This window comes from Borostomias antarcticus (genome assembly GCF_949987555.1).
Source record: "Borostomias antarcticus genome assembly, chromosome: 37".
In the NCBI taxonomy this organism is placed as follows: Eukaryota; Metazoa; Chordata; class Actinopteri; order Stomiiformes; family Stomiidae; genus Borostomias; species Borostomias antarcticus.
The window spans coordinates 1261612-1277205 of NC_140270.1; the positions used below are offsets into that span (position 1 = coordinate 1261612).

The window sequence follows — 15594 nt, forward strand, 5'->3', positions numbered from 1 at the left end:
AAATTCTCTTAAAAGAGAAAATGCTTTGCTAGGCTATATGGAGCCGGAGTGTGTGACACTTTTTTCCTGCTACAACACCACTCAAACATGGCAGGCTGGCACCCTCTGTCCTGCCTATGCTCCTACCCCTCTGTCCTATGTGTGTGTGTGTGTGTGTGTGTGTGTGTGTGTGTGTGTGAGTGAGGAAGGACCTGGAATCCAAACATAACTTTGGCAACATCATGACCTGCCATTGTAGGCCTTGATCATATTCACAAATAACTGAGGCACATGTGCACATGAGTTCCCTTCCTTACGTAGGAGACTATTGGTGGCACTGGTGGAAGATGGAGACATAATGTCTATCTCGCTCCATTCATAGAACTGGAGTTACATTCCAGTACCGTACCTGCAGTACGGCGGCTAACAGACAAAGCTATAAGGTGAATTTACTTCAAAGGGAATGACGATTCTATGGTTACCTAGATGAGTGGAAATTTGTGAAAATATCAGTATTGGCCCCTGGACTATGTCTGGTTCAGAGGTTTGAGCCAGAGCATGGTAGTCAGTGGTCTGTCCCGGTCTTGTAGTTGAGTGTGCTCTCCGCTAGGTGGTGCAATTCCACGGGCTTTGGTTACTTGGCAGGCAAAACCCCGTTTCTGAGTACGAGTAGTAGTAGGGCTATCCGAATCGTATGCACAAAGGCAATATAATGCATCGGTATAGAAAAATGAGTGTCTTTATTTTGAGCAAGTGAAACGAAATTAGGACATCGTTGACTTTTCAGAAGTGTCCCACAAGCGGACTCCTCTAGGACCGACCACGTGACCACCCTGCCCTCCCCACGGCAGCTCTCTCCACTGAACCAACCTGAGATGAGTCGGTCTGTAAAAACCAGATCTTACATTTGAAGGACGGAACTGATCTTTTGCAAACCGTCTACCGTAAGTGAGTTGTTTTAACAGGTTTTTCCACGGGATTACTAGTTTGATACCATACCGAGATCTTTGCACGCACGGGATTGTGTCGTAGGACCCAAGCAGCTAACGCTAGCATAGCATTGCCCATTGTTTTGAATCTCTTGCTGGTCTAGGCTGTCTCTGAGCTCAGCTTGCTGGTTATAGGCTGTCTCTGAGCTCAGCTTGCTGGTCTAGGCTGTCTCTGAGCTCAGCTTGCTGGTCTAGGCTGTCTCTGAGCTCAGCTTGCTGGTCTAGGCTGTCTCTGAGCTCAGCTTGCTGGTCTAGGCTGTCTCTGAGCTCAGCTTGCTGGTCTAGGCTGTCTCTGAGCTCAGCTTGCTGGTCTAGGCTGTCTCTGAGCTCAGCTTGCTGGTGGAGAGTGAGTAACGTTAAATGGAAGAGCCTTGCTAACGTTACAATTGATGAAAGCTCACAAGTATGCCATTAACTCTAACCCGGGTGGTTTGCTTGACCAGGGTCGGGAGAGACACATCTGTGCTTGACCAGGGTCGGGAGAGACACATCTGTGCCGGAGGTCTGCGGGTGACAGGACCAGCAGTGTGACAGAACCAGCGGTGTGACAGGACCAGCGGTGGGACAGGACCAGCGGTGGGACAGGACCAGCGGTGGGACAGAACCAGCGGTGGGACAACCAGCGGTGTGACAGGACCAGCGGTGGGACAGGACCAGCGGTGGGACAGAACCAGCGGTGTGACAGAACCAGCGGTGTGACAGGACCAGCGGTGTGACAGGACCAGCGGTGGGACTATGAGGAGGACGGGCGGCTGAACCCTCGAGGTGTCCAAGCGGCGGAGAGAGACCGAACCGGGGAAGCGGATCTTCACGACCCTCCGTGTGTCTCGAGATGGATGATCCGGTGTCTCCTCGAGCCTGACGGACGTCCAAGTGCACCTTCCCAGAGACTGCTATAGGAAGAAAACATGTCCCTTTCAGTAAGTAGCTACTCTGGCTATAGTACTGTGTGTGTGTGTGTGTGTGTGTGTTCAGTTTTTGTGTGTACAAATTGTGTGTGTGTGGTGTTTCTCGTGTGACATTGAACAATATACAGGCAAGGCACTGCTCACAACACTACATCTCCATTCCCAGTGGAGAATACCGTCACCTTGCTTTTCAGCCAACGCACAAACACACACACACACACATAGAGGCTCACAGAGCGCTGTTGTAATGTGTGTTTGGGGCGTTCTAGGATTCTCTCTTGAATAAACCTCTAGCCCCGGCCGTGGGGCTCAGCTTGAAGCTGTAGAGTTCGTCCCCAGGGGGCCCATGGTTCAGAAAAGCAGAGTATGAGAGTGAGAGGGGCTGCTATAAGGGAGGGCAATTAAACCTCAAAAGGGACAGATGTGCCACCCCCCCCCGCCGCCCCCCCCCTCTTTCCTCTCACGGCCATTGAATCAGACTTCAGCCCTCTTGTCTTTTTAGCCATTGACCTGAGTGACTAGCTCACTGTCTCACTCTGCCTTGATACTGCTCTTATTGTGGTCTACATTCAGTCGGGATGTGTATACAATCTCTCCTTTTACACACACACACACACACACACACACACACACACACACACACACGCATCATTTGTCCTTGCTTCCCCATGCTTTCGCCATTAGCATAGTTGAACAATCAGCCATCTGATCAGGCGTCATCAAGTCAATGTTCTCAGTGTTACTGTAATGTCAATTAAGGCTATTTAGGCTTTCTCTCCCTGCGGTGGGGGTATTTATACAGTCTATGTGTGTGTGTGTGTGTGTGTGTGTGTGTGTGTGTCCCTCTCTCTTCCTGGGTTTCTATATATTGCAGCCAGTCCAGTGGTACTTTGAGAAGTACACGTTGCATTTATGCATGTTTTTTCCATTAAAATCAAGGGGGGGGAAAAAAAGAGCGGTGGAAGTAAGATGGATAGGCCCATATGATTTAATGGAAGTTGCTTGAGACTTTGGCGAGAGGTTTCCACTGGGGGGTGATGTGTGTGTTATGAGAACGTCTCTTATTATCTGATTGTAGCCAACTCCTATTCCTCTCCACCCCCCACCCCTCAGACGGTGCTGGCGAAGGCCCTGTTTGACAATGCGGCGGAGAGTCCAGAAGAGCTGGCCTTCCGGAAGGGGGACATCCTGATGGTCTTGGAACAGGAGCAAAACGGCGGTCCCGGCTGGTGGCTCTGCTCCCTGCACGGACGTCAGGGTATCGCCCCCGCCAACCGCCTCCGCCTCCTCCAGACCCCCCCGCCGGCCCCGGGGTCCGACCCTCGACGGCCCCCCGGCGACGAATCTGTTTACCTCTCCCCCGGTCCGCCTCTGGTCCGGACGGCCGCCGGCGCCGCCACGGCGGAAGACTTGGACGGGGTGTACCGCTCCCCGCCCGGCCTCGGGGAGGCGCTGTACCAGAGTCCGGGGGCGGCGGTGCCCGTGTCCCGGCCCGGGGAGCTTCGCCGGGCCGAGGGGGGGCGGCCGCGCTCCCGCTCCAGCTCGGGCACCCGCCCCCGCCCGGACTGGGACGCCGCCGGCGCGGTCGCCGGGCGCCCCCGGTCCCCGTCCCTCAGGGGGAGGGGCGCGGACGCCGCCGGCGCCGCCCTCTACCAGACCCCCGCGTCCCCCTCCCCCCTGGTGGCGTCCCAGCATCACAGATCCCTGGGCGGGCTGGCGGCCGAGTCCGTGTACCTCAGCCCCAGAGTGGCGGCAGAGGGCCCGGAGGACGACACGTACCTGGTCCCCAGGGAGACGACGACGGCGCCGGCCGGCCCCTCTGACGGCTGCTACCTGGTTCCGAGGGGACTGGCGGTGTCCTGCGAGGACGTGTACCAGACCCCGACAGGAGGAGGAGGAGGATCGGCGGCCGGTCCCGCCCAGGGGCCGGCCATCGGGGGAGCCGGCCCCGCCCCGGCCAAGGAGACCCCGGGGCTGTACCAGACCCCCACCCCTGTAGGGGCGGGGCTGCACAGGACTCCCCAGAACTGCGCCTCCGCTCTGGGCTCCCCGGCCGAGGCGTCGCCCCGCCCTCAGCACAAGGTGGCCCTCAGGCCTCCGGCGGGTCAGGGCGTTCCCTCCACCCCGCCCACGGCCCGGGGGGGCAAGCTGGGCCCGGCCCCCCACCGGGGCTCCCCTCTCCTGGCCAGGCAGGCCAGGGTGCCGGGGTCGCCCAACTTTGCCCGCAAGCCGCCGCCCCCCGCCCCGCCCGTCAGGGGGGTGACCAGGAAAGACTTCGCCCAATCAGCCCTGGCGCCCGCCGCCGCTCAGCCGGCCCCGGCGCCCCCTCACCCCCGGGGGACGGGGGACGGGAGGGGGACGGACGACGGCCAGGCGGCGCGGCGGAGCAGGAAGGCGGAGGACGGACAGAACGCCGACCCCGACAACGAGGGCAACGACGACCAGGTGAGGCGTTTCACCCTCCCCCCCTCTCCCGGTGTCTTTCCCACCCCGTTCACTCCCTGGGGCTCAGTAACCTCATCTCCTTCCAATCGGTCACTGCGGAGACGTTCTTATTCAATCAATCAATCAATCAAAGCTGTATTTGTATAGCGCATTTCATACCCAGAGGCAACACAATGCGCTTTACAGAGAACAAGGGAGGTGGGCATACGACCCACTCTCTACATATTCCAGAGGGAAGCAAAAAAACAGTAATCACCCGGGGGCCAGATAAGTGAGCTGTAAAAATTCTTCCCTGACGCCTCTCGACAAGGCGATCGAGCAAGCTCCAGGAGTATGTTTGTCTACCAGATAAGAACTTAAGAATTTATAAAGCAATAAATAACATTAAATTACATTTCCAGAGTAAGAGAAGCTAGAAAACAACATAGGAGAGACATGGCAAATACTGGTGTGTGTTTGCTATGGCCCAGGCCTAAAGCCAGAAGTGGGCTGGTGTATGTCTGTGTGTACGTGTGTGTGTGTGTGTGTGTTAACTAAATGCTACGACATCCACAGCAGACACAGGGGTATCTATCGGACTCGGGGAGGTCTGCCGGTGACAGTGGGGCGTCCACTATTTTAAGAAGTAGTGATGACTTGAGTGCTTAGCCGGTCGGTAGAAAGTGTAAGACGATCTGTAGGAAGCTGCCGGCGTTCGGTTCTCCGCTGCGTGTTTCCGGGCGGTAGGCAAGGTTGCAAGGCAAGCAGATTTATTCATACTGAGATGATGCTCTTGAAAACACTCCCTATGCTTTTTGCACATCAGCTTGGCACAGCTCTTGCTTATGCTGCCCCCGCCCACCCCCCCATTTTGTGTCCCAGGTGTACGATACTCCTCCCAGCAGTAGGTGGCAGCGCCCGGCCCCGGCGTCGGCTCTCTGCGACGACGACAACATCTACAACACGCCCAGGGCCCTGCCCCCACCGTCTGACCAGGGATCAGAGGTCAGGATCACCCCCCTACGGACGCCATCTGTCCTCCCTCTATCTCGCACTCCGCTCGCCCATTTCTGGAATCTGTGCTCCCTCGCCTGCACCCCCCCCCCCCCCCACACCCACACACACACACACCTCACCTGTTCCTCCTCCTAACCCCTCCCTCTCTCTCCGCCTGTCTCAGGCTGCACCTGTCTCTCCGTCTGCTCCGAGTCCGTCCTGACGAGTTAGAATTCCTCTTCTATTTTCTCTGTCAGCTAGTTGCAGGACACTCAGCTGTCTGGTGTGGAAATGTAATGCCCCCCCCCCCCCTCCTCCTCCCCCCCCCTCAGTCTCCTCCTCCGTAGTGAACAGGAGCCGTTCCTGGACCTCCTTATTGCTTTCTTTCACGGTCAAGTGCGGTCTGCGCCTTGTCGTTTCGGCGTCTGCCAAGATACGAGTGCGATGCCTCTTTCACGCGGCTGTCTAACTCGGTGCCTGCTAAGAAATCTCACAGGGCCCCTGAAAATTCTTTCTCTAATTGAATACTCAGCGGCTCGGGTTCACGCAGTGTGCAGTGTTTCTTTAGGGAACGTTTTTATATGTCACACACACACACACATACACACACACATCTCTCTCTCTCTCTTTCTCTCTCAGGTTTACGACGTCCCCACTATAATACTGAGCCTGTCGTCGGATTCCCAGCCGCAAAAGATCTACGGCGCCCCAGCGTGCGTCGAGGAGGAGGCCGACGACGACGACGTCTACAGTGTTCCCACGCTGCCCGGCCTGCCCCTCGCCCCGGGAGACGTATCGAGCGCACCCGAGGAGGGCGGCCAGCACGGCCAGGTCTACTCTGTCCCCGGCCCGGGAAAACGTGCGTCCCTGGGGGGCGGCGTGGGAGACCCCGGAGACTTCTCGGAACCGGACTGCGGCATCTACGACATGCCGGCCCTGGCGCCGGACGTTCTGCCGTCGTCGTCCTCGTCGTCCTCGTCCTCCACCCGCCGCCTGTCCGTCTCCAGCAACGGCTCGGGCGACGTCCAGTGGCGCGCCTCGCTCTCCGGCCTCGTCCAGTCGGTGCTCTGCTCCGCCTCGTCCGCCACCTCGCGGGACCTGGCCGCCTCACTGGCCGACATCCTGTCCGTCTGGAAGACGAGCCAATCGGGCGACCCGGCTCCGCCCCTCCATCAGGCCTGGGCCCGCCTCTCCGACCTCCTCCCGGCGTTGTCGTCGTGCGGGCCCGCCCCCCCGCCCGAGGCCTTGCTCTCGTCGGTCCAAAGGGCCCTGGAGGACGCCGCCGCCCTGTTGCAGACGCAGGGACGGCCCCGCCTCCCCTCCCAGGACTCGCTGTCCCGGAGGCCGCTGCCCGCCCTGCCCGTGGCGGACGGGAAGCCCGCGGGGGGCGGCGGCGGAGGGATGGGGTCGCGCAAGGGGAGCTGGATCCAGGAGAGGCCCCTGCCGCCGACCCCGCAGCCCGCCTTCCCTCTGCCCCCCGCCCCCCCCTCCGTGACCATGACCCTGGGGCCGAGCGACGGAGAGGACGACCCCGGGAACGAGTACGCCGGCATCGGCCTGACGCCCCCCGCCCCGGCCCCCGTACCCGCGGGGGACAGCGTGGGCTACGTCAAACTACAGGTGAGGAGGGGCTCCCGAGACTTTTCTCTCCGCCTCTCGGCTCCGACCCGTTTCTCTCCCTCGCTCGTCGCTAGGGCTGGGTTTAAAAAATCGATTAATCGATTCTGAATCAAATGATTCAGAATCGATTCATGAATCCCAAAATCGATCTTTTATTTAATGAATGAATGAAGAAATGAATAGTTCAATCATTCATTCATTCATTCATTCATTTGTGGAAATCAGTATCCATACCCATCCCTAGTATTGATGTGTTGCATAACTTGGCAGTCATGTAATTAAGGTTACAGCTTAAAAAAAACAGGTTTTAGTAACACTAACCGAATCGATATTGAATCGAATTGAATCGAATCATGATAATCGATTCTGAACCGGAATCGAATCGATTCTTGAAATATAAATCGATACCCAGCCCTACGCTGCGCCCGCTTGACCGACTCCTTTTTCTTTCCCGGCGACGACGTTCTGGTTTTGTCTCCCTCCCTCAGGGAAAACCCGAACCCCCACCAGATGCTCCCACAGAGAACGGCCACACCCAGACCGACACCACAGAGCCCAGGGTAACTCAGAGACATTCTCCATCCTCTCTCTCTCTCTCTCTCCCTCTCTCTCTCTCTCTCTCTCTCCCGCTCTCTCTCTCTCTCTCTCTCTCTCTCTCTCTCTCTCTCTCTCTCTCTCTCCCTCTCCCTCTCTCTCTCTCTCCCTCTCTCTCTCTCTCCCTCTCTCTCTCTCTCCCTCTCTCTCTCTCCCGCTCTCTCTCTCCCTCTCTCTCTCTCTCTCTCTTTCTCACCGCCTCTCGCACACACACACACACACACACACACACACACACACACACACACACACCGATAATCCCATGTCCGGCCACCCACATTCGGTCTCTCACATATTCATGGTTCACATTGATTGCACACAGATGCCCATTCTAAACATACACACACACACACACACTACACTCAGATTACACACTCAGTCCCTAGATTAGTCATTGATTCGCTCCGTGTGTATATTCACCGTCCTTGTACAGTGAGTCATTGATCTAACGCGTAGTAGCGTCGGCAGTGACCCTGCTCTCCCGTTTGACTCGTCATCCTGTCTCATCCTGCCCAGATCAGCTGACCCGGGGTACGATGGGATCGGGGCAAACCTACCCCCCCCCCCCCTCTGCCTCTCTGTCGTTCTGTAGTCATAGCCCCTCTTTCTGTAGACCTAAGGTCGCGTCATAGGTGCCCAACAAGAGGTCATCTGTCATTCTGGGAATGTTGCATAAATAGACAATGGCGGCCGACCGTCGGACAATGAGTGTGCAGAGCGTGACATGGCTGCCGGTCCAGCCTCACACTGCTGGCTTTATGTTGATTCAGTTCAACAAAGCTTTACCGGCATGTCAACAAACACTGGCAAAAGCAAATGATGACAAGGCGAGATTACAGTGCTGTTTATTATGGCTCGAACAAAACTACAGTTGCGACTTGAGTCATGAAATGTTCATCGTTAGGATATTATCTCGTCTTTATCCTATGTTTATCTTTCTCTCTCTCTCTCTCTCTCTCTCTCTCTCTCTCTCTTCCCATTATTCCATCTTCAGTTAAGCCCCTCCCCTCCGCTGCCCGCCTCGCTGTCATTGGAGGACTCGGAGCTGCTGGCGTTCTACTCCTCCCAGAGCCTGGCCCACCTGTCCTGCCTGGCGGACTCCATCGACCTGCTGTTCGGCAGCGTCCAGGGGAACCAGCCGCCGCGCGTCTTCGTATCGCGGGGGAAGAGTCTGATCGTGACGGCGCACAAGCTGGTGTTCATCGGGGACACGCTCTCCCGCCTCCTGGCGTCCCCGGATTTAAGGACTAAGGTGAGGTTACATGCACACACACACACACAGACACACACACACACACTCCATGTGGTGAGTCTGATATCATATTTCGCCCTGTAAGGCAAGCCAATTGATGAGCTTGCAACAAGGTAGTATTCACTTTAGAGGGTACAACGAAGAGTATAAATACTTACTGGTTAGTTTACTGTACTTCTCATTTATCGTTTTTTTTGCCCACAGGTCACGACCTCAGGGGGACGGCTGTGCCAGGCCCTGAAGGCAGTCGTCGTGGCAACCAAAGGAGCAGCGCAGAACTACCCGTCGGTCTCCGCCACACAGGAAATGGTGGACCGAGTGGCCGAGCTATCCCAGCATGCAGCTGGCTTCTCCGGCCTCCTCCAGCGGCTGGCGGAAATCTCTTGACACTATTTTTCCCTCAATTTTTTCTTCCCAAACTTGTTTACACTACAAAGTGCATTTCATTTTCTCTCTTTGAAACGCCTTAGTTGTCGGTGTGTTTTGTGTTGCGATTGAATGGTTTGAAGTACAGTCACGAGGTGGAATCATTTGAGTTTAAAATGACAAGTGCATAAGAAGTGTGATCGCTGTGACTCAATCGTCACAGTTACCTAGATTGTGTGTGTGTGTGTTTGTTTTGCCTTGAGTTTTTCTATTCACCGCTGTGCTTTGGTGCCAAGCACATTTGTCTCTCGTCTCCCTGATAACTTATTGATTATATCGGAAACCTCTTTGTGACTTAATCGTGTGTCCCCCGTGGACCACGCTATATTGGGAGTCTTATGTTTCACCTGCCATGTTCCTTCTCCCGTTGACACTATCATTGTTTCTCTTCTGTGTATCTGCATCTCTATTTATTACATCTCGTTCAGCTTTTCCAAAGTCGTACTAGTATGTGAGTGTTGGGTATTGTTTATTGTGTGTGTTGAGACCGTGGGGAGCTGGTTGGGGTCTGGAAGGGCTGTGGAGGTTTACTCAGTGTTAATGCCTTTTGTTGTGGGGATAAAGTGGACGATATGCTGTTTGGTTAACTAATTCTCCCTATATATGACCTATCTGAGTAAATGGTGCTGAAGGTTTTGCGTTGATGCAATGCAATGCCTTCATTACTTCATCTGCCTTCAACTGGCGACCAGATATCGCCCTCAACGACAACCATTTTGGCATTTGCGTTAAGAAAGCCCCTCTCTAGTACAACCAATGTGAGGGCTGGTGTGAGACGGAGCTCATAGAAGAGACGTTTAGAGAGGTTGAGAGTGATTTTTTAAGAACCTGTTTTGGGAGAACGGATGCCGTGTTCTTTCCCACGATAGGGGGTTGGCTGACACAGGGCAGAAAACCGGTCTGTTGGGTTTAACATGTCAGCGCCTGTCCTGCGCTCATTGTCTTATTCTCTTATGGGTTTCAGTCTTATGGGAAGAATGTCTTGTCCTCTCTATGCAGGGAGCTCCTGGGTTTACCGGCATGCCTGTGACTACCGTCTACTCCATCACGGTTGACAGACTGCCTCTGAGATCCGTTTCATGAGCTGCAAGTGTAGAGATCTGCGAAATGGAGCATTTTTTTTGTATTTTTTGAGTGTGTTCCAGACAAAACACAGATGGTCTGCAAAGATGATCAGGTCTCAACCACACAACCTGGAATAGCGTTTAACATCTCGAAAACATTGGGTTCTACGACGGCCTGTAATGTTTCGTCTTGAAACCCATTAGGCGATCCGTCTTCCTGCCTTGCTCGTCTATCCACATGTCACATTTTTCCCTCCTCAAATGGCTTCCTTCCCGGTTGCCTCAGCAGGTCAGTGAGGCTCAGGAATGCCGTCTCAGTCTCAAGAGTGGTTGTGATGTCTGTGAGGACAAAGATGTACGAGGGCCAACATTCACAGAGGCCTCGCCAAGGACCAACCGCAGTGTTTTAGCTTTGATCGCCACCTAGTGGAGGGTACCTCGATGCCTGCACAAGTCACCGTGTCGGTATTATATAACAGCATCAACCATTTAATAACAATCATATTTATTGATCGATATTTGCTTCATGATTGACCTGCATGGCTTTGATTTGCTTATTTTTTTATATATGCACATATTTAACCAGGGACTTTTCACTCAGTGAATGAAATTGATCAGTAATGTTTGAAAAGAAAAACAAAGAACAGTTACTGTTTAAGCTACTTTTTTTTTTTGATTTTTTTTTTTATATCAGAATGTATTTTTTGACAGCTTTTATGTTATTTTACACTACGTGGTATTGTTGGGGTTGTTACGTGGCTCAGTGAGGTTTGTCAGCAGGCCTATTGACGTGAGTCATCGCAGTATAGAAGCTACAACACTTCTGATACTTGTCAATTGAGTATTTCCCTGCTAAAAAAATTGCACAAATACATTTTTCCACCACACTGGCTGTGCCTTCCTGTTCATTTCAGATTGCGAACGGCATCCATTTTGTGCATTTCTTCCTTTTTATTTATCGATGTCATTGTTTAGCTAATTATATCACGTGAGCCATTTCTAATAAAACGAAATTATGATAAAGCTGTAAAAATAAATGGAGAATCCGATCTTTCTACCACCCCTCCGGAGATTACCGAGCTATGACGTCGGAGGAGCCGTTACGACGCCTGTTGGAGTCGGAGCCAGAGAGGGGAGGCAAAATGGCGGAACTTGAGGATGTTACGCTTGATGGTAAACCTTTGCATTCGCTCCGTGTGGCGGATTTGAAAGTCGCTTTGGAACATCGCAATCTGTCCAAAAGCGGACAGAAAAACGCACTCATTAAGCGACTGAAAGGGGTAAGTTGTGCGTGTTTAGTGCTCCTAACGAGTACCTGTCAAGTTGAGCAGGAGGCCGTGTGTCAGACTGAAGCGGGAAGGCAGGATTGTGTTAGTACCCGTATGTGTGCAGAGAGGCTCGAGATGTGTTTCCAACGGTATTGGAACGTTGTGTTTGGGACCCGTATGTGAGCAGAGAGGCTCGAGATGCGTTTCCAACGGGATTCGAACGATTCCCGACTTTTATCTTTTTTAATTCGGTGTCTTATCCCGCTATAAAGTTCCTCTGTGTTCTGCCCCTCGGTTAGAAGGCCCCTGCGCGGTGTTAGTGTGAAGGCTAGCTCCCTGCTGCTAGTATGCTAGCTCCCTGCTGCTAGTATGCTAGCTCCCTGCTGCTAGTATGCTAGTATGCTAGCTCCCTGCTGCTAGTAGGCTAGCTCCCTGCTGCTAGTATGCTAGTATGCTAGCTCCCTGCTGCTAGTATGCTAGCTCCCTGCTGCTAGTATGCTAGCTCCCTGCTGCTAGTATGCTAGCTCCCTGCTGCTAGTATGCTAGCTCCCTGCTGCTAGTATGCTAGTATGCTAGCTCCCTGCTGCTAGTATGCTAGCTCCCTGCTGCTAGTATGCTAGTATGCTAGCTCCCTGCTGCTAGTATGCTAGCTCCCTGCTGCTAGTATGCTAGCTCCCTGCTGCTAGTATGCTAGCTCCCTGCTGCTAGTATGCTAGCTCCCTGCTGCTAGTATGCTAGCTCCCTGCTGCTAGTATGCTAGTATGCTAGCTCCCTGCTGCTAGTATGCTAGCTCCCTGCTGCTAGTATGCTAGTATGCTAGCTCCCTGCTGCTAGTATGCTAGCTCCCTGCTGCTAGTATGCTAGCTCCCTGCTGCTAGTATGCTAGCTCCCTGCTGCTAGTATGCTAGCTCCCTGCTGCTAGTATGCTAGCTCCCTGCTGCTAGTATGCTAGCTCCCTGCTGCTAGTATGCTAGTATGCTAGCTCCCTGCTGCTAGTATGCTAGCTCCCTGCTGCTAGTATGCTAGTATGCTAGCTCCCTGCTGCTAGTATGCTAGCTCCCTGCTGCTAGTATGCTAGCTCCCTGCTGCTAGTATGCTAGCTCCCTGCTGCTAGTATGCTAGCTCCCTGCTGCTAGTATGCTAGCCATCATTCTGCTCACTGGGATGTTTGAGTTGCTGTCGTCGGGCCCGCGCTCTGACGGGAGCGAGCGAGGTGGGGGGTTCGGGTGATGGGGGGCAGTGGGGGGGTGATGGGGGGCAGTGGGGGGGTGATGGGGGGGTGGTGGGGGGGCAGGGGTTCGGGTGAGGGGGGGCAGATGGGGGGCAGTGGGGGGGCAGGGGTTCGGGTGATGGGGGGCAGTGAGGGGGTGATGGGGGGCAGTAGGGGGGGTTCGGGTGATGGGGGGCAGTGGGGGGCAGCCCGTAAGGGATTACACCGAGCTAGCAGTAATTAGCCTACAGTAGCCAGCTGTATCTGCATACGAAATTACCCAGGGGTCTGCCATGCTAAATATTATTGAGCTCTGTTTGTGTGGGGAAGTTGAGTCCTCTATGCCATCATGATAAAGTAAACAATATTTTCATAGCTTGCCATGCATCATTCAACGCTGGTCTCATGTAGTTTGCACGTTAGATAGGGTTGCTTTACCGTGAGGGTCGAGGTTCAGCTATTCTCTCATTTTTAAATTGTGTTCATACGTAAAGTCAATGAATGGGCCATCGAAACCCGTCTGGGACCATATTGGCCGATGATCAACGATGCGTGAACGGACGGGCTCCTCCTCCTGTTGAGGATCCCTCTACCTCGTACACTTATAAAGACACACAGTTTCAAAATATCACACAGTCAGAGGGAAATGGACCGGGAGGTTATTAACCACCTAACCGTGACAACACAAGGCCTTTATGCAACATCACAGCTGGTCCGTTCTTTGGGGGAAACAACGTGGGTCTGTTTATCTACGGTGAATGCTACTGCCGGAGCACTCGGGTTAGTTTTTCGTTGCACTGTAATTGAAATGCGTTTTTATGGTGTTTTCGTCTACCTGGATTGTGTCTGTGCTTCTCCGATGATGATCCCGCCATGCTAATACCGATGCGCCAGGCTGACTGTGTGTCTCCCTGGGTGTAAGTGAGTTAACTCACCTTCTCACGCTGACGGTGTCAGAGTGTGCTGAAGGAGAACTTCTACACACAACGCCTCTGTTCTGCCATGTGGTGTTTTTGTGGGAATAATCGTGGGACTAAATGTGTCACTTCCTTCCTTGTTCTTTGTTCCCCAGGCACTGATGTTGGAGAATCTCCAGAGGACCTCCACTCCTCACATTGGGCTGCAGCCCAACTCCCAGGTAAAGACACATGTACTGCCAAAACATTATATAGTCAGTTAAATATTCAAACGGATTCATGTGGTCAGTTTTCCCATGGAAGTGTTATCATTATCGGCATTCGTAGCCCTGTCCCCCTGACGTCTGTGCCCTGTCCCCCTGATGCCTGTGCCCTGTCCAATGACTCCTGTCCCCCGTCCCCTGACGCCTGTGCCCTGTCCCCCGTCCCCCTGATGCCTGTCCCTCTGTGCCCTGTCCCCTCTCCCCCTGACGCCTGTCCCCTGTCCCCCTGACGCCTGTGCCCTGTCCCCCTGACGCCTGTCCCCCGTCCCACTGACGCCTGTCCGTGCAGATTGGGGAGGAGATGAGCCAGAACAGCTTCATAAAGCAGTACCTGGCCAAGCAGCAGGAGCTCCTCAGACAGAGGCTGGAGAGAGAGGCCCGGGAGGCTGCAGAGGCCGACGGTGAGGCCCACAGACACTAGTCATTCAGCAGATGTTTTTATCCAAATCGACTTAACAATAATTGCATTTAATGTAGGTAGTCAGTACACACTCTTGTTTCAGAATGTCTAAAGTGGACACACACATGCATGTGCTCCGTTACAACTCCTCTAGATTGGACCATAGTAGAGACCCACACTGAGTTAGGTCTTAATGACCATTTCAATGGAATTTTCAGTCACTACAGACACGACTTATTGGTCCAAGTAAACGGCAGTAGTGTAAACTGTAGTGTAAACTGTAGTGTAAACTATTATTGTTTTGAATATGAACATTCCATGAAATGGTCAATACCTTAATCAAGGGCAGACACATAGACTTGAAGTCTGTTACTATCTAAGTAAAGGTGCATAATGGTACGGGTTGGCTCTGCCCCCATCCGAATAGTGGCCCAATAGCCCAAAATGGCCCAAAATATGGCCCAATAGCTTAGTGCAACAACGACTGGAAGGGTAGCACAACCATTAGCCAGGGGCTTTTGTGTGTCGCATGGTTATGGACGGGCCCGCACTCATGTGCAGTTAACTTTAAATTGCCGGTCGTTAGTGTAATTTGTGTGTGGGGGGGATTCCATTCTCATGCAGACGTTTCACCCACCACACACAGTGCATATCCTGTCTGAATTGTATCTGTGTGCTTCTCCGATGATGATCCCGCCATGCTAATACTGATGCGCCAGGCTGACAGTGTGTCTCCCTGGGTGTAAGTGAGTTAACTCACCTTCTCACTCTGACGGTGTCAGAGTGTGCTGAGGAGAACCACCGCTAGACACAACAACGACCTACTTATTTTAATATTTTTTACCATCTTTAGTACTAAAGTTGCCTTGTTTTCAAACAAACGGTGTGTGCTGCTGCCTGACCTGACCTGGTGTTCCTTCTCTCTGTTCCTGTCTCTGAGATAGAAGAAAGTCCATCAGCCCCAGAAGAGGACAACACAGACGGCAACGATGAAGCTTCCTACCTCCCAGAAAAGGTCAGTTACCTCAACACACACACACACACACACACACACACACTTCTCTAAACTAAATATTGGGTTGGGACATGCACTTTGCAAAAGGTTTTGTTGGATCTACTCTCAATACAGAGGTGCTTAAGGCTCTTCAGCTTGAATACGTTGCTTGGATGTTGTCAAATAAAACGAGTTTTAAGTTAAAATGTTCATTGTTGCGTTAAACGTGCATTTACACCTCAAAAAGCTCAACATTTCTATGATTTACTTGATCAAATTACTTCAAGAAG

General features: G+C 53.2%; 2 protein-coding genes across 2 annotated transcripts in view; both read left to right on the top strand.

Moving 5' to 3' along the window:
- Positions 1 to 1484: 1484 nt before the first annotated feature.
- Positions 1485 to 9597, top strand: efs (embryonal Fyn-associated substrate). The gene is made up of 7 exons (XM_084461166.1): positions 1485 to 1888; positions 2990 to 4321; positions 5183 to 5305; positions 5936 to 6916; positions 7405 to 7476; positions 8505 to 8762; positions 8967 to 9597. The coding sequence occupies exons 1-7, from the start codon at positions 1877 to 1879 to the stop codon at positions 9147 to 9149; spliced, it is 2961 nt and encodes a 986-aa protein (XP_084317292.1). The 5' UTR covers positions 1485 to 1876; the 3' UTR covers positions 9150 to 9597.
- Positions 9598 to 11334: 1737 nt separating this feature from the next.
- The window catches only part of acin1b (apoptotic chromatin condensation inducer 1b), a gene marked incomplete at both ends in the record, with an annotated part of 34099 nt that continues 29839 nt past the window's right edge, over positions 11335 to 15594 (top strand). The window contains 4 exons of the mRNA XM_084461167.1: positions 11335 to 11532; positions 13803 to 13868; positions 14200 to 14311; positions 15255 to 15325. Of these exons, the coding sequence (XP_084317293.1) occupies positions 11335 to 11532; positions 13803 to 13868; positions 14200 to 14311; positions 15255 to 15325 (447 nt within the window). The remainder of the gene's footprint in view (positions 11533 to 13802; positions 13869 to 14199; positions 14312 to 15254; positions 15326 to 15594) is intronic.

Excerpts from the sequence above, each read along its gene's own strand:
- efs (XM_084461166.1), top strand. Across the intron at positions 5,306-5,935 it reads CGTCTGACCAGGGATCAGAG|GTTTACGACGTCCCCACTAT; the intron begins GTCAGGATCACC and ends TTTCTCTCTCAG. Across the intron at positions 6,917-7,404 it reads TGGGCTACGTCAAACTACAG|GGAAAACCCGAACCCCCACC; the intron begins GTGAGGAGGGGC and ends TCCCTCCCTCAG.